Source organism: Amblyomma americanum, chromosome 5 (genome assembly GCF_052857255.1).
Source record: "Amblyomma americanum isolate KBUSLIRL-KWMA chromosome 5, ASM5285725v1, whole genome shotgun sequence".
Lineage (NCBI taxonomy): Eukaryota > Metazoa > Arthropoda > Arachnida > Ixodida > Ixodidae > Amblyomma > Amblyomma americanum.
Window position 1 is genome coordinate 50,900,623 of NC_135501.1, and position 18,351 is coordinate 50,918,973.

General features: G+C 48.2%; 1 protein-coding gene, 1 non-coding gene and 1 pseudogene across 2 annotated transcripts; 2 read left to right on the forward strand and 1 right to left on the reverse strand.

Annotated features, from left to right (window-relative positions):
* Positions 1-374: 374 nt before the first annotated feature.
* On the reverse strand, positions 375-1,331 carry LOC144134681 (uncharacterized). The gene is given in 1 exon segment (XM_077667535.1): positions 375-1,331. A coding segment is annotated over 1 exon segment (786 nt). The 5' UTR covers positions 1,161-1,331.
* Positions 1,332-4,140: 2,809 nt separating this feature from the next.
* On the forward strand, positions 4,141-7,676 carry LOC144133860 (uncharacterized; annotated as a pseudogene).
* A 5,362-nt stretch (positions 7,677-13,038) lies between these two features.
* TRNAT-UGU (transfer RNA threonine (anticodon UGU)) lies at positions 13,039-13,110 on the forward strand. The gene has a single exon. It is a non-coding gene; the product is annotated as a tRNA-Thr (tRNA).
* The last annotated feature ends 5,241 nt before the right edge of the window (positions 13,111-18,351 follow it).

Here is an 18,351-nt window from a genome sequence, read left to right on the forward strand (position 1 = left end):
GTTTGCTGCGTAATTACTGATATACAGGAATGCCCTGTGATTCCAAAGGGGGAACACATTTGGAGGGACTGACACAAGGAAGAAAAAAGCATGTACAGAATGAAAACACTAAACGATTACAGAAAAACATTTTGGTCAAGAGAAGCAAGACACCAAGCACATAAGTAACGGAAGTAACAAAAGTAACAAAAGTAAGGCATATGATGAAAACTGGTGATAAGAACATCAAGAAGCAAATGCAATGTACAACTTACTTAAAAGAATATTGCAAAAATGCTTACCACTTGGTTCAAGCAAACATATAAAGGAGCCGTAGGAAAGAATATAAGAAGAAACTGTACTGAAACATTATGTCCATGCACTTTGGTAGCCCTTTATTGTACCAAAAACTTGTCGCTGCTGAAGATGGGCTTGAAGAGATTCACAATTCCCGCAATGACTTGTATAATGTCATCAATGTAAGCAAAAAGCTCGGTGCCCAAGTTCCCCGTCAATATCTTAAATACTTTCATTCGCTGGATTGCACGCTCCACATGAACGCGAGCGGCTGCGATACTTTGATTTTTTTCAGCTTCATTTTTTGTAAGTTGCTTTCTCTTGCGTAGGAACGGGAGACGCACCATTGTGATTTGATGCTCATGGCAAAGTTTGTCTATTAAGAACCCTGTATCCACCATGACACTGTCAATTGAAGGTAGGAACAATTCTAGTATCTTGCTTTCCTTCGTTATATGGGAGTCAGATGCACGGCCACCATAAGCTTTGCTGACATAACTTATGTGACCTCCCGGTGTCTCACAGACTAAAACCTTGGCTGTGTACACACCCTTTTACGAGCTGTATGTCAACAGCTAAGACTCCATATCCTTTGGCCTCTGAATTGGGATCTCCGTGCAGTCTAGCACAGCTCTCACACTCGAGTACTCCTTGAAGCACACCGTCAAGTTATCAACGGCATCCTTGCTCGGCCAACAAACTGCATTTTTCATTATTTCAGCCAAGATTATTACACTGGCCTTGAATATTTCTGATGCTGTGGTGCGATGAATGACAAAAAGCACACCAAGCAATGCGAAGGACATGTTGTGGTGAAGCTTCATGAGCGTTAACAACACCGCGTCTTCGTTTGATAAGCAAAACCGTTTTGCTTGCATGAGCATCCGGCTGTGAGTATAAACATCGCATATGTTATAGAACAGCTGGAAGCAGGGAATCCCAGTTAAGATGTTCAGATCTTTTTCTCCCTGGATGCTTGCCGTGCTCAGCGGTTGTTTTCGTGCAGCATCGAGCGTGTTGGCTTGCACGCCAATCTCCTTCCTTACGGCTTGAAGCTCAGCAGGGGTATCTGAAGCAGATAATGTAAAATATTTTCGCAGTCAACAAATGCAATAAATATATAAATAACACAGCTGACAATGATACCTTGATTGCCACCTGGACTGGGATTGATATCTGCGTTGCCCCGTTAGTCAGGTGCACTGTCTTCGATTTCTCCTGAGGAAGATGCACTTGCTTCAATCTCTGGCTCACATGCAGGCAGCGGTAACGGCTTCTCTTCAGAAAAAATGTCGCTCAACGCCCTGTCTTCTGGAAATAAAATGTCAGATTCAGATATGCATTTCTCCCAAAATGGTACTGCAAACCTCTAGCTGTATGAAAGCCAATAATTAAAACAGTTGGCCACAGCCTTTGCTATGCAAGTAGGTATTAATTCTCCAAACTTACTGCATGCACTGCAATACCAGCCTTAATTACTCTCTATTGACATTCTTTATTAACAAATAAAGAAGCTCGCAGTTGATACATAGGTGATGATGTAACACCAATAAAGATACGATTGCCAACATTCTGAAGAACACCAGGGCTTTGTATTTATTAACGTTGGTTGTTAAAACTGTGGTTCTGTTTGCTTAACTCATTTGTGGAAACAAAATTTTAGCTTATGGTGTACAATGATTTTAAGAATGGATGCAGTGGACATTTAGCCAAGCCGTTTTAAAGTACGCTCGTACGTGCTTGTCACGCACGTGCAAGGGGCTCGAAATGCAAAGCAATGACATGAGCATCATTACCAGACACTGAATCTAACACTTGTAAGAAAAAGTAACATCATCAAGCATAGGAGCGCCAAAATACAAAATTAGCTTAATTATAGAAGTCGCGTGCCACAGGCAAGCATTAGTGCACTTTTATGAGTCTCGCGACACAATGAATACATCCATTCATCAATTACACGCCAACGTTACCTAAATCATCACTGCACAAAACAAGCACCGCAAGCAAGAACAGTTATTTGAGACAGTGCAATACTTGTTTCTAAACATGTAAATATGCTACGCACAGCGTGCTGTGCGCGAAATTAAAACTGCGTAATCGCGCCCGTTGCTACCACGCACATTCAGCTTACCTCCGCCCTGTGCCCTGTTTCGGCGACGCCGAGCAGACGGCTGACGATCCAAAGGTCGAACAGGCAGGTTATGGGACGGCACTGCGTCGCGTAGAAGCCAGCGCCTTTTCCACGCTGTCAGCAATTAACCTTCGTTAGCTCCACAAGAGAGATATGCGCGGACGTAAATGCTCGCGGCAGCTTCGGCCGCTACTCACCGAACAGTTTAGCGCTAACTCCATAGACGAAATCTTGTTGGGTGAATTGTTTGCTGCACACACGAGAATGTACACTCGCATCTTTGCCCATTCGCAGCTTGACTAACCAGGCTTCTCGTAGCTTCCTGTCTTTCGGATAGAAGTGGAAGGTTACGCCTGGTTCCGCCGCGTAAGTCCGGCATGGAGGCACAGAGCAGTAAGCGACCATGGGGAAAGCTGAAATAAACTGTAGCAGCACCGACGACGACACACGATCGAAGTGTAAAATGCTGGCACTCACTAACAACGAAAAATGCAGATGATAGCGCGACATTTAGCATTTAGAACGCCTCACTGCGACCGATAGTCCGCTTCTGCAGCAGTGAGAGGAGACACGCGATCCCACTTGCTGCGCAAGGTCGACACTAGCGCCATTCGCTCCAGTGGTGGAGCTCGCGCCCAATAGTTCAGTAGGACTACACGGACGCCCTTGCCCGTTAGGAACTGGTTCCCGAGGTCGTGGCCTTGGGAGCGTTTCAAATGAATCATGTGTGGGCGGTCACGTTTAAGAACTCTGATGCAGTAAAGAAAATGCTCGGTGCCGGCAGCATTAGCGTCAAGGAGCACCTGTGTCTCGTGTTCCATCCCACAAAGCAAGATGTGCATGTTAAAGTGCACTGGGTTCTTCACAACGTGACTGACGGTGAAGTGCGTGCGACCTTCCTGCCGTATGGTGAGGTGACCGAGCTCTCGAAGGAGCGCTGGCGCGTGCTCGGCGTAACGGAAAAAGGGTCAACAGCCCGTGTCCTAAGCCTGAAGTTGAAGTCGAGCATCACCGTTGAGGACATACCTCACAAGCTGCGTATTTCCGGTGAACCTCCGCTTTTGGTAGCCGCTGGGAGGCCCCCCTCTGCCTTCGATGCCAAGGTAGGGGCCACATTCGTCGCGACTGTCGAGTACCTCGGTGCTCGCGATGTCGCCGGTTTGGTAATGACGAAAGCCAATGTGTACCGACGTACGCGAGCATGACAAGACCTGCAAGGAATATTGACGTGTCTGAACACATCCTGGATGAGGTGTAGGCTGATCAAGCGTCAGGGCCTGCTGGAGGGAAAGCAGCAGCCGATTAGAAGAATCCTCAACCTTCAAGCTTTGAGCATAGCGTGACATGTTCAGTCAAGCCACCTCAAGTGGTACAAAACGCCCCTGAGTAGAAGGCGAGCGAACAGAAGCAGCCTACTGTCAAAACTCCTATGAGCCCAGTGGAGGAGTCGCACATAGAACAAGAGAATAATGATATCACAGTGGGAAACGCTGCGATTTTAGCCACAAAGCGCACTCATCTTGAAACAGTGCAGGATGACCAATCAACCGACGGCACACCATCGCAGGAGCCGCCCACCAAAGCGGCGCCAACGCTACGGGCGTCCTTCAAACCGAAGCCAATTATTCTACCAAACAGAAGACCAGCGGAAGCGGCGCCTAAATAGCGCTGCAACTGCGGTAACGCGCTGTCTTCGGGTCCGGGTCAACGTGCAACGGTGCCGACGATAAGCTATGGAAGGGAACTTCGTGCGCGACCTTGAAACTTTGGCCATGGACTGTGAAAGTGGTAGGCTCAGCTTCAGGCCTGCAAAGCCCCAGCGCACGGAACCCTCTGCATCGTCGAGGTGCCCTGAGGTGAGCACTGCTCGAACTGTGGGTGCTTTTAAAAATGATGAAGAAGCAAAGTTTTAGCTGCCACTGCGCGTAGCCATGCTGAACGTGCGGGGACTGGCGGCGAGGAAACGCCAGTGTCAGGTCAGTCGCCTCTTCCTAGAAAATGAATTTGATATAATCGCATTGCAAGAAACAAAGATTGAGAGCCAGGAACACACAGAGCGCATGGTTGAAAATTTTCGGTCCCGATACAGTGTAGGTATATGTCACGCGATTGGCAAATCCGGGGGTTGTGCGTTATTTTTGAGGAATAATGTGGGCATTGCAATTGAAACTGTTGTTGCGTCGGAAGGAGGACGGTTACTGGTTGTTGATTTTAGCTTTTCTGGATATGCTTGGAGAGTGATTTGTGTCTACGCTCCTAACAGTCATAAGAAGCGTATTAGTTTTTTTGAAAAAGTCGAGCTGCATTTGAACTGTTAAAAAGTGTCATGCTGATGGCTGACTTTAGCTGCGCTTGCATGCCAGAGGATCGAGTGCCGAACGCTCCGGTGCGTGATCAGAGTGCACAGTACCTGGATGCAATACTTCAAGAACACGACATCGAAGATCTTGGTTGTGGGTTGTCCCATGACTCGCAGCCAAGCTTTACGCACTTCCAACGCGGCAGCAATGCGAGGCTAGATCAAAGTGTACGCAAGCATAGAATTCGTGGCCGTGTGTAGCAAATATGAAGTTTAACACGTTTGATTCAGCGACCCCAGCCTTGTGATGGTAACCTTTGGGAATAAAGCCGTTAAGATCCACTTTAACTAGAAACTAAATGTGAAATTGCTAGAAGACGAAGCCTTCGATGAAAAAGTTAAAAAAGAAGTGACCAAAGTGTCGTCCGGCCAGTCAGGAAACTGCATAGATAAGTGGGAAAACTTTAAGAACACCGTCAAGATGGTAGCGATAGAAAGGGGAAATATCCTTCATCAAGGTCAAAAGAAAATAATCAAAGAATTGCAGTGCCAATTAAACTTTTTGACGTGCATAGAAAGAGCAGCGCCTGGGTTGCACATAAAAGAAATTCGAGAAGTTAGAAAGCCAGCTAGAAGCTCTGGAAATATAAGTACCGGGCGGCTGTGATAAGGACGTGCGCTGAAAAGCTGTGGGCGGGCGAAACTCCCAATAAGCGTGCGTTGTGCGATGAAAGAAGGTATGCTGCACAAAATAAAATCCGAAAGATCCGTTACTGCAACAGAATAGAGGCCGATAAAGAAGAAATTGAGCAGGCGTTTGTCGACTATTACAAAGAGCTGATTGGGAATGAAAGAGGCGTGAAGAGCGGGCAGTGATATGATTTTTTGCAGCTCATGCCTCGATTAGACGAATAGACACAGGCTACCCTAGAACGGCCTTTTAGTTTAGAGGAGGTTCAGAAGGCTATAGATGAACTACCACTTGGGAAAACAGCGGGGCAGCATGGTCTAGGGGCTGCTTTTTATAAAGCATTCAGTGAAGAAATCAGCCCGGTTTCACTTAAAATGTTCTCAGAAGCATATGGAGAATGAAATGCTACCTTAATTTCGCACTGCTCACATAGTATAGATCCCTAAAACAGATGACCGAGAGAAATTGCAGTCAGTGGGGGCTTATCGTCCGATAACCCTAAAAAATGTTGACTATAAGATCTATATGAAAATTATAGGATGCAGGCTGCAGAGTGTGATCACGAAGCTCGTTGGACCGCACCAAACATGCGGAGTGAAAGGCCGTACAATTTGCACGAATGTACTCGTTGCTCGCAGTATTCTTGAATGCTGTGATGTATCCGGAGGCTGAGTCGCAATGATGCAGCTAGACCTGTCGAAGGCATTCTATCGCGTGGCACACGATGTCTTGTTCTCGGTCCTGGAACAAGGGAATGTGGGCAGTGTAATACAAGATGACATTAAGATAGTTCACAGCAACTGTTCTGTTCACATCATTGTCAATAAGAACCTAAGTGAAGCCGTCCCTCTGCGTTCCTCCGTTAGGCTAGGATGCCTTCTTTCACCCTTGCTGTTTGCGCTTTATCTCGAGCCCTTCTGTTTAAATCTTATTAACAGCGAGCGAATTAATGGCTTCGGGTTTCAGTCACCTAATGTTAAAATTCTTGCGTATGCAGACGACATAGCTGTATTTTGTGTTGACCGCGAAAGTGTTTGAGGAAACTGTTGGTGTTGCCAAACGATTTTGTCAGCTAACAGGTGCTGAGATTAATTGGGAGAAGTGTTTCGGCTTTTTGCATGGAAGGTGGGATATTACACCACCAGCGTTCGCGAATTTACAATGGACAGTCGTGCCACCAAGCTACTTTGGTGTGCCTCTAGAGCTGTATGACAAGAGCGCTGATTATTGAAATGAGGTGACGCCAAAAGTTAAGGAAAAAGCAAGGGAATGGCAAGGACGAGACTTGTCGATGTTTGCGAGGGCAACCGTTTGCAACGTGTTTTTAATCGCGAAGGTGTGGTATGTTTTGCAGTTCTTGGCTATGTCGCGTGTAGATGTCCAAAAAATGCATAGGGTGTTTGCTGTATTTATCTGGAGTTCAAGTTGGGAGACGGTTAAGAGAGCCAATTTGTTTCGAGCTGTTCAAGATGGCGGTCTTGGTCTCGCACATTTGTTTGTTCGTCAGCTTGTGTCGCGATTTATGTTTATGAGGGATCAGAACGACCCCTTTTTCCGTTCCATGATGCAGATTCGTCTAAGCAGGGCTCTGTTAGATTTTATAGTGTCTACTGTGAGACTGTCAACTCATGGTGCTAGAGGTTAGTTGAGAGAAGTTGTGGACTCTGTGCGATTCCTTAAGGTTCGGTTTTCTCTGGAGTACCTTAGCGCTGTAAAGAAAAAAAAGTTGTACAGGGATCTGATAGACATCCTAATGTCTGTGCCTCTGTACCGTACAATAAATTCTGGAGGCCCAGGGAAAGATGTTCTTAAAAGAATTAAAGAGATGCCAGTCAAGGCAAGCACAAAAACATTCTTTTTCAAACTACACACGAGTACTTTGCCGGTTAAGACGTGGCTTGCAGACAAAGGTATATTTGTACCATGTACAGCGAACTGCTTGCTTTGCAAAAAGCCTGGAACTATAGAACACGTGTTCATTGAATGCTTGGACCCGATTTTTTATTGGGATGTCTTACAACGGACACTAAAAAAGGAATTACCCATAACACCAATTGGCATTCGCTACTTACCGGTAGACATAGCTAGATGACAGGGGCGTCCCTTACGACATGATTATGCTTCTGGGCCTCCATAGTTTATGGCAAACTCGAATGGCTGTCCGGAATGTTGATGTTGTTATTCGATCTGTAAGAGAGAACTTTGTGGAGAGTGCGTGTTACATATGAGATGTGTACCGGGCACAGGCAGACCCACCTGTATGGTTGAGTGGTCGATGAATTGATGCAACTCAAGAAATTTTAACTTGTGACCGGCTGAAGCAGGCCGCGTTGTTTTAGCAATGTATCGTGCTTGTATCAATATAAAGGCATTAAAAAAGGCCGCTATAGCTCAGTGGTAGCGCGTTGCCCTCGTAAACCAGCGGTCGTGAGTTCGAACCTCACTGGCGGCTTCTGTGCCTTTTTTCATTCAGTCGGGAGGGACCATCATACACAAGTGTTGATTAAAGTAATCGGTTCGAGGCACCGGCGGCTACGGCTCAGTGATTCGACTTCCGGTCACCGAGCGTGACGGGCGTGCGATGACGGACGTCTTTGGAGCAGCTACAGCGGCCATGCCTGGCCGTGCAAAGAGGGCTTTTGCATCGGATGAGGAATATCAGGTGATTCTGCCTAGCCTTCCTACAGGACATGTTGTTTTAAACAGTTTTTTTGTACGCTGACGTGCGGGCCCGCCCTTATCGTGTCGAAGATTTCAGGGTTGCGCTGGCTCAGCTGGTGCTGCTACCCGAGGTTATCGCCTTGGGGGCGTACCGCATGAGCCATGTATGGGCTATTACTTTCGCGAGTGCTGAGGCGGTGACGAAAATTCTTTCTGTCGGCGCACTGAAAGTCAAGGACCGCCGCTGTCTGGTCATCGACCCGGCAAACCAGGACGTCCGCGTCAAGCTACATTGGTTGCTGCACGACGTGCCCGACGAAGACGTGAGGGTAGCATTTGCTCCGTACGGCAAGGTGAACGAAGTCACCAAGGAGCGGTGGAGCGTCCAGGGTGTCGCCAGCAAGGGGTCGAAGACGCTTTGGTTTCATTGAAAATGAATCCTGGCGTGAAGCTGGAAGACCTCCCTCACGAAGTCAGGATTGGCGGTGAGTTGGCTCTCGTGGTTATACCGGGCAGAGCTCCGCTGTGTCTGCGCTGCCACGGTACTGGGCTCATTCGCCGTGAGGGCAAGATTCCACGATGCGGCGCCTGTCGTCGCTACGGGCACGAAGAAAGCAGCTGCGTACGCACGTCGCGAGTGCTGCCGTCCCAGTAAACACTGACATTTCGTCCGAACTTGTCATGGACGACGCTGACGCGGAAAACGCTGCCGCAGAGGCAGAGGACGGGGTGGAGAAGGAGAAATCCCCAGCTGTGTCTCCTCTGGAAATATCCACAAGCGTAGAGGAGCCCAGCAATAAGCGGCAGCAACAAGTAGTGCAGCCTGCAGAAGTTAAGGCGTCAACGGACAAAGTCTTGGGCAGTGGGGCGTCAGCTCCCGTCGTTCCCCAACATGGTGACAACACTTAAGTGACAGATGCGTCAACCAGCAACCAAGCAGGGAAGCGACCGCACGAGCACAGTGCGAATGGAGAGCCCAAAGTGAGCGAAGGCGACGAGCCACCGCAGAAGACTGTTGGTGTGAGGCGATCGACGCTGAAACCGCGGCCGAATGTAAAGGGCGATACAGGAGCGCCGGCTATGTCGCCACCTTAGTTAGAGTGAGTGTGCTGTGAGTGGTTTCTGTTAGTTAGAGTGAGTGTGCTGTGAGTGGTTTCTGCGGCCGTGAGATGGCCTTTTTCGGTGGCGGACTGCATGGGCTGATTTTCGAGTCCATACGCATGAGGCACTTGTGAAAGAGACGTTGGATTACTGGCATCGCACCCATCGAGCACCTTAGACTAGGCAAGTCACCCGCACCATCGCGTTGTGTCCCGAGGTATGCACCATATGGCTGCTGTACCTAAACTAGATGGCTTCTACACCTCTTAGAGCGTTGCGAATTGCAACAATTAATGTCAGGGGACTGGCTTCCAAGAAGCGTCAGTACCAACTAAGCCGGCTGCTCCTCGATAATCAACGATAATCAATAGACATAATTTCCGTACAGGAGACGAAAGTCGAAAGACAGGAACAGGCGGACCGTGTGGTGAAGCCTTTTACGACACGCTACAATGTTTGTGTGTGCCATTCTTCTGGCACATCGGGCGGTTGTGCTGTATTTATTAAGAATTCTTTGGGGATTGTCGAGCAGAATTTTACTGTGTCAAACTGACCTGTTTGGTTGTAGTTGATTTTTTTATTGCAATTTGCTATGGAGGGTCATAGTCGTGTATGTCTCTAACTGGTAGAACGAGCGCAAGAAATTTTTTGAGCGCCTTGAGCAATTTGTGTGCTGTGAGCGGTTAATATTGATTTTGGGTGACTTTAACTGCGTATGTAAATCAGGAGATAGAATTACAAAAAGACTTCTCCGAGACAAAAGTGCGAAATAGTTCAATTCGATTGTGCAAGAAAATGGTTTAGATGATGTTGCTGAAGGTCTTTCGGTAGCTCCGCATTTTACTCACTTCCAGGGTGAACGTCACGCGAGACTTGACATAGAGTATGTGTCGCTTTATCTGGTTCCTTTCTGCAACAGCTACGAGGCGAAACACATGTCATTTACCGACCACAGCTTAGTAACGTTTACCGTGGGGAAGAAGACAAAAAATCTCGTTTCTCATGGGACCTGTGAAAGTTAAACGCACAGTTATTCGAGGATGAGCGCTTTAGCATTAATGTTAATGAATGCATTAAAGCATTGCTATCAGCAGAGGCTGAGAACTGGGTAATTAGGTGGGAAGATTTCAAAGAGCAAGTGAAAATAAACGCGATTGAAAGGGCAAGCATCATATGCCACGATAAACGTGTTAAAGAAAAAGAACTACATTGTCAACTTGACTTGCTCGTATGCAATGAAGGATCCCAGCCGGGAAGATATAAGAAAGAAATAAGAGAAACAAAAAGTAAACTTGAGATTATCGAAAAAGACAAGTGTGCAGCTGCCGTGATACGGGCCCGTGCTGAACGTCTCCGGCTTGACCAAGTACCTACTAAACGCTCGCCTAGCGATGAAAAGTACGCGACTCAAAATGAAGTAAGACAAATCAGGTACAGTAACGAGGTAACGAATGATAGCAAAGTGATTCAGTTAGCGTTTGTTGAGCAGTATCGGGAATTATTTGGGCGGCGACGGCTTGAAGAAGAGGGGTTTAGAAACCAATTCTTGTCCCGTATGCTAAAGCTAGGAGACGAAATAAAACAAGGGCTGGAGGTAGCAATCAGCGTAAGCGAAGTGGGAAGAGCGATCGAAGAGCTGAGTGCCGGAAAATCTCCTGTTCCTGACGGCCTACGTAGTGATTTTTATAAGAGGTTCAAAGCCGAACTCACCCAAGCTCTCCACTGCGCCTTCACCGAAATTTATGAAACAAAGAAAATGCCACCGTCATTTAAAACAGCACACGTGGTATTAATACCCACGCGTTAGGACCAGGCTAAACTGCTCTCCGTTGGGGCTTCTCGGCCCCTAAGCCTGTTGACTATGTTGACTATAAAGTGTCTATGAAGATTCTTGCCAATAGACTGCAAAAGGTTATAAAGGACTTTGTACCCCCCCCCCCCCACCAAACGTGCGGTATTAAAGATTGGACCATTGGAACAGATGTGCACATTGCTAGAGCTGTTCTTGAATGTTGCGATGTCTTCGGGGGCCGAGTTGCCATGATGCAGCTTGACCTTACAAAGGCCTTCGATCGAGTGTCACACGGAATTCTTTTCGGCAATCCAGAATATGCCAACGTTGGCTCTGTGGTAATACAAGGTGTAATGATGGCGTACGATAACAGTGTTACCCGAATTATAGTGAACAAACAGCTGTCTGAACCTGTGCCTGTGTGTTCTTCGGTCAGGCAGGGTTGCCCGCTCGCGCCTCTGCTCTTTGCGATCTACCTTGAGCCTTTTCTGTTATCACTGTTACGCAGTGATGGGATCTGCGGTTTCACTCTTCAGTCAGCGCGAGTAAAAGTGCTTGCTTACGCTGATGATATTGCTGTTTTTTGCGCTGATCAAGAAAGCGCTAAAGAAGTTGTGTGAGTTGCGGGGGAAGATTGCAAAAAAACTGGGTCCGAAATTAACTGGGATAAGTGCATTGGATTTTGGCACGGTGATTGGGACAGCACACCGGCCGTGTTTGCTAACATGAAAGAGACGACCTCCTCTGCAAAGTGCTTGGAGGTACCCTTGGAGCACTATAATAGCAGTACGGAGTTGTGGGGTGAGATAACGCAGAGTGCAAGAAAATGCGGATGAATGGAAATGACGTGACCTTTCTCTTTTCGCTCGCGCAAGTTTGTGCAATGTGTGTTTAATAGCCAGAATTTGGTATTTATTGCAGTTCGTGCTCATTACCCGATCAAACGTGCAGAAGCTGCATAGAGTGTTTACTGTTTTTATTTGGAGCTCAAACTGGGAGTGAACAAGTCGAGCTAATCTGTTCCTTCCGCTCAAAAGGGGCGGCCTTGGTCTTTCTAACTTGTTTCTGAAACAAGTTGTCTCAATATTTTTGTTTCTACTCGATCAAACCGATCCTTTGTTGCGCACAATGTTGCAGATGCGCTTAGGCAATGTGTTGCCGGAATTTGTTGTGTCCAGTTTCCCTGCCACGAATCGTGCTGTAACAGGTTTTTTGCGTGAAGTTGTTGCAGCCTTTTGCAATTTGAGCGCTCACTTTTCGACACGGTATCTAAGTGTGCACCCAGGAAAAAACTGCACAAGGATTTGCTAGATATCTTTATACCTGCTCTCTTATACCGATCCTTTTACAGCGGAGGCCCAGGCAAAGATGTGCTAAAGCGAGCTAAGGAGATCCCGGTAAGACCGACCGTCAAATCATTTTTCTTTAAACTTCATACTGGTACTCTTCCGGTGAAAACATGGCTAAACAATAAAGGCATTTTTGTTCCATGGACCATCGACTGCATACTCTGCAAAAAACCCGAGACCATGGAACATGTGTTTAACGACTGCTCTGACCCGGTTTTCCGCTGGGATATCTTGCAAAGAACATTAAAAAAAGAACTACCTGTTACTCTTTATGGCATCCGGTTACTTACTGTAGAAAGTGAGGAAGTTCCATACGACATGTTTGTGTTAATGGGCCTCCACAGGATCTGGAAAACGAGAATGGCGGCCAGGCACGCAGACGTAAATGTGCGACCAGTGAGGGAAAACTTTATAGAAAGTGCAGTTTTCTTGAGAGATGTTCTGCGCAGTCAACCCCAGCCGCCGGACTGGGTGGCAGTTATGCACGAATTGATCGATATGAGAATGTTTTAATCCAACGTCTCGGCCATAGTTTGGCTAGAGATTTTTATTCCTGCGTATGTGTTGTTCACCGGCAATAAAGGAAGAAAAGAAAGCTATAGCTCAGTGGCAGAGCGTTCGTCTTGTAAACCATCTGTCGTGAGTTCGAACCTCACTGGCGGCTTCTGTACCTTTTTTCTTTCAGTGGGAAGGAACAATCACTCAAGTGGAAATTAAAGTAATCGGTTCGAGGTACTGGGCGCTATAGCTCAGTGCTAGAGCGTTGGTCTTGTAAACCAGCGGTCGTGAGTTCGAACCTCATTGGCGGCTTCTCTGCCTTTTTTCTTTCAGTCGGAAGGAACAACCACACATAAGGGAATTAATGTAACCGGTTCGAGGCACCGGCCGCTAAGCTCAGTGGTGGAGCGTTGGTCTCGTAAACCAGCGGTCGTGAGTTGGAACCTCACTGGCGGCTTCTCTGCCTTCTTTTATTTCTCTTGGGAGCAACAATCACACACAGGTGGGAATTAAAGTAATCGGTTCTAGGCAGCGGCAGCTACAGCTGAGTGATGGAGATTCAACTTCCGGCCACCGAGCATGACGGACGTTCGATTACGGGCTCCGTTGGAGCAGCAACAGCGGCCACGTCTGGTCGCGGAAACAGGATTTTTGCATCTGACAGTGATTGCCAGGTCGTATTGCCGAGTTTGCCTGCAGGTCGTTTTTTTGAGAGTACTGTCTTTTTGCACGGCGATATCTGGGCCCGCCCATTCAGAGTTGAAGATTTCCGCGACGCGCTCGCTCCGCTTTCGCTCATGAGATAAGTTATCGCCCTGGGCGCGTACCGCATGAACCATGTTTGGGCCGTGACCTTTAAGGACGCCGATGGTGTGAAGAAAATCGCCAGCGTGGGTGACCTGCAAGTGAAAAGCGCCCGGTGTCTTGTCATAGATCCTGCCAATCGAGATGTCCGGATGAAGCCTCACTGGCTACTTAACAGCGTACCGGACGACGATGTGCGGCTCGCCTTCGCAGATTTCAGGAGGGTGACCGACATTTCAAGGGAGAGGTGGCGAGCATTGGGCGTCTCCGACAAGAGCTCAACAACGAGAATTGTGACCCTTAAGTTAAATGCCGGTGTTCAGCTGGATGACCTTCCGCACCAGGTGAGCGATAGCGGCGAGTTGGCTCTTGTGGTTGTGCCTGGCAGGGCTCCGCTTTGCTTGCGCTGCCGCGGCACAGGTCATATTCGGCGTGAGTGTCGCATTCCTCGCTGCGGAGCCTGCCGACGGTTCGTACACGAAGAAGGCCAGTGTCCTCGCACTTATGCCAGTGTAACCGGCCCTGGGAATGGTGACAGGTCGTCCGAGTTATACATAGATGAGGCTGATGCAGAAGAGGCCTCGCAGTAAGGAAAACACGCTGCGATGCTCACGAAACCAACCCTTGATATTCAGGTAGCGGCAGAGCCCTGTGGCAGCGTAAGCACAACCCCAAGTTTGAAGAAAGATGCTGGACAAGAAGACAGTGCTGGGTCTAAAGACGTTTCGAAGGAACTCACGACGGACGACTCGAACTCCGTGTCTACCGAGGTCGACCCAATGAATATTTCTCGGGGAGAAGCTGGCGTGGGTGCCTGCCTGGCAGGAAAGCGCTCTCGCGAGCAAAAAGATGCCGACGGCGAGCAGCCCGACGCCAGTGCCAGCGTGGAACCACCGTCGAAAACGGCCGGTATGAGGCGACCCACTTTAAAACCTCGTCCGAACCACCCGAGTGAGCCGAGGCAGGCGGGAAAACCGCCTCCCCAGCAGCGCGGTTCCAGAGTCCGGGTTGTGGGGGGTTGGTGGGAGCGGGTGGCGCCTACGAGAGGAAGACGACGGTGATTACAGTGTGTGTGCTTGTTGCCCTGTGACGTGCCGACAGCTGGTTGACTCTCAAGACACCTGCGGACGGCTGGATGAAAGAGCACTACATGGACACTTCAGGAGTTGTGAGTTCAGAGGCACCTTTCGCCCCTTACAAACATTTCTTGCGGGGCCTGCACCAGTAGAACATGGCGTTAAACTTGGTGCAGCGTTTTTTTTTAGCGTCACTAAATGTACGTGGCTTAGGAGCAAGACGGAAATAAAGGCAGCTCTATCGCCTTTTTGTTGAAAACGATCTTGATTTTATTGGCATCCAGGAAACTAAGATTGAGAGCGAGGAACAAACTGATCGCATGGTGTCCTCAATTCGCTCTTTGTACGGCATATATGTTTGCCATTCTGTCAGCCCGTCGGGAGGCTGCGCTCATTATATTCGAAAAAGGTTGGGTATTTATGTTGTTTCTGTTGCTGCTTTCGAAAGTGGTCGCCTACTTGTTGTTGATTTTGGTTTTTCGAATCTATGTTGGCGTGTTGTTTGTGTTTATGCTCCGAATGCCGAGACTGAGCGCAGAACCTTTTTTGAAGGCTTTGAACCGCATCTAAATTGCGACAAGATTTTAATCCTGCTATGCAAGCGACTTCAATTGCGTTTGTTTTGCTCAGAACCGCGAAAAAGCTTCGCGGGTGAGGGATAAAAGCACTCAGCTCCTCAATGGTTTTGTCGGTGACTGTAACCTTGAAGACATCGGTAATTTGTACGCTAGCAATGCTCGCCCAGATATACTCACTTTCAACGTGATAGCCCCGCCAGACTGGACCGAATGTATATGTCTCTTGAATTTGTTCCACTGTGCTCTGGGTATGACGTTAAGCCCGTAAGTATCAGTGACCATTGTTTAGTTTTTGCAGCTTTCGGCACCAAACAAAGGAGGTAACAATTTAACTGGCCTGTGTGGAAATTCAACGCGAAACTTTTAAAAAACGAAAATTTTCTAAAAGTGACCACGAACAATCTTGAAAAAGCTGAAGGATCATACGAGGTGTGCTCAGGAAGCTCCAGCCGCTCGTCGTCATCTCACTGGAGAGCAGCAAACTGATTGGATGTCTGCAATGAAGTTATACTGTCATGTATTGGCCAATGCTTAGTCATTCGACGAGCCTCGTGTGTTGCCTTTTGTTTTGTTGGAAAGCTTGGAGATGTTATCTATTGGTCATCGGATTTACAAATGCTGCATCGAGAAGCCACTTTCCCATCCATGAAGCAGCGATTTCTCCTCGCTAATCCCCGTCGTCATGTCGGCAAGAAGCGTGCAAGGCGAGGCAGAGGGACGTTGACCAGCGAGGACCAAGACAAAGCTAGAGGGAAGGAAAGGGAACGTTTTCCCAGAACCCCTCGAGGTCTCCGTTTTGCGGAAACGATGCGGCTGCGTGCGAACACACGAGCAGTGACCCTGTCGAAGCGGCCATACCCGGCCGCCTCCCTCGTCCTAGCAAATGCAGTCTAGGTTGGAAGGTCGGCAGAGCTTTTCTTTCAAGGGCCAACACCGCTAGTCGAGACAAGTTCGGACTCTCGCACTTGACTCGTAGCAATTAAGCGTGTCGTACGGTCACCGCGGACGCGGCTTGTAGGCACCGAAGCTGGGGTGACGCCCGAAGACGGTGTATGCCAACAGCCCTCGAGAAGTGGGCTGGGAAAACGAAAGGCAGCAAAAACACGGTTGGCGTCACTTTCCAGATTCGGGGGACACCTGTCAACAATCGTCACGAAGACCAGCAGTTAGGAGCACGGTTCAACGGTCTCGTTTGTAACTCGCGGCGGTAGCGGCTCGGAGAGACCGGTAATTACCCTAATGCGGAGAGCCTCCAGGGTCACGAGTTTTCTGGAAGCCTGCGACCCGTGAGAGTGTTTTTTATGTATTTTCATGCGTTTCTCTTTTTCTGAGCGTTTCTTTCATGCGTTTCATGCGTTTCATGCGTTTCATGCGTTTCTCTTTCTCTGAGGAAGTATGGGGCGTGGCACGTAAACATAGTGGGTCATTCATTTTGAGGGCCCGTTCCCGCAATGCTATTTTCCCAAAGCAACATTGATGTTCTTTTCGTGTTGAGTATTTTAGGGAGAAGGTTTTGAACGTTGGAGGGGGGGGGGGGGCAGAAACTGGAAGCCGGGCCATGCAGCTAACAAACCACCCAGGTATTACTACAACCTTTGTCCGTAAAGTTCGAAGACTGAGTTCATTAAAAAAAGGCGTTTAGCATTCAAATCGTTTGTGCAGCACCCCTTCGAAACAGTCTCCCTTGCAGTCTATGCACAGCTTCGAACGATTCTTGAGGTCTTGGAAACAATTGGGAAAGGCTTCTTTTTGCAGGGCTGCCAGCTCTTTTGTCGTGGCGACTTGAATGTCCCCCAATCTTTCCATCCAGTGACCTTTTAGGGCTCTGTTCACACTAGGAAAGAGGAAAAAGTCGCATGGGGAGAGGTCAGACGAGTATGGCGGATGGGGAAGTACAGTAATGATGTGCTTGACGAGAAATTTTGTCACGCTGAGAGCAGTGTGCGGCCTTGCGTTATCGTGGATAAGGCTCCATTGACCAGCTGCCCATATCTCAGGGCGACGGCGTCGCAGTGCATCATGCATGAGTTGGAGTACGCGGATATAAAACTCCTGATTCACCGTCAGCTCTTCTGAGAGGAGCTCGTGGTTTATGACACCTCTGGCATCGCAAAAAACTATCAGCATCCTTTTTGTCTGGTCTTTTGTCGCGACACCTTTCTCGACACCGGAGAGCCTGTGGACCGTCAATCGGCGCTCTGCCTCTTTTTTTTGAGGTTCGTACTGAAAACACCACGTTCCGTCTTCAGCATTGATGCTGTCGACGAATGCAGAATCTCTCTCTGCCTCGGAGAGCATATCAGTGCTTACTGATGCCTGCGTGTGCTTCTGGTCCTGTGTGAGGGAATGTGGCACAAGTCTGGCATTCAGCTTTCGTTTTCCCAAGTTCTCGCGCAAAATTTGGTGGCATGTTATCTTACAAATGTCGAGAGCATCTGATAGCATGCGTATTGTAATATTGCGGTCCTGCTGTACGATTTCCCTGATCCGACTCACGTTGTTTTCGTTCCGTGAGGTAGAAGGAAGCCCCTGGCTTGAGTTGTCTTCTATCGACGTTCTCCCCAAAACCAACCTCTTGCGCCACTCGAAAACTCGCTCCCGCGATACTGACTCGTCGCGGTAAGCGTCACGAAGGAGCTCATGGATCTCTGTGGCTGTCTTGCAAAGCTTCACAAAGAAGTTTATGTTTACACGCTGTTCACGGTGGACGTCCATCTCTCCACATCCACTCACATTTGAATGCGGAGACTACTAGTGACAACGTATTTTTCTACATGTAGTGCCGTCTAGCTGCCACAGCAAATAACGTAAAAGATATCAGGTTACCCCGAAAAGATGGCGCTGCACATAAGCACCAACATATGTTTTTAGGAATCATTTCTAGAGAAGAAAATATAAAAGTCTCGAAACATTACGGATAAATGTTGTATGTTATTATTGGGTGGTGCAAAATATGGCCTAGGTTCTGAGGTCTTTAAAACCGGGCCTCAGAGCCTGCAGAAGGGTTCTAGGCTACGGTCAGATATGCATCTTTGACTATACCGAGCATGGGCCTCCCCTAGTGTTAGCCAGTTCCACCTTTTGTTGTTTAACTT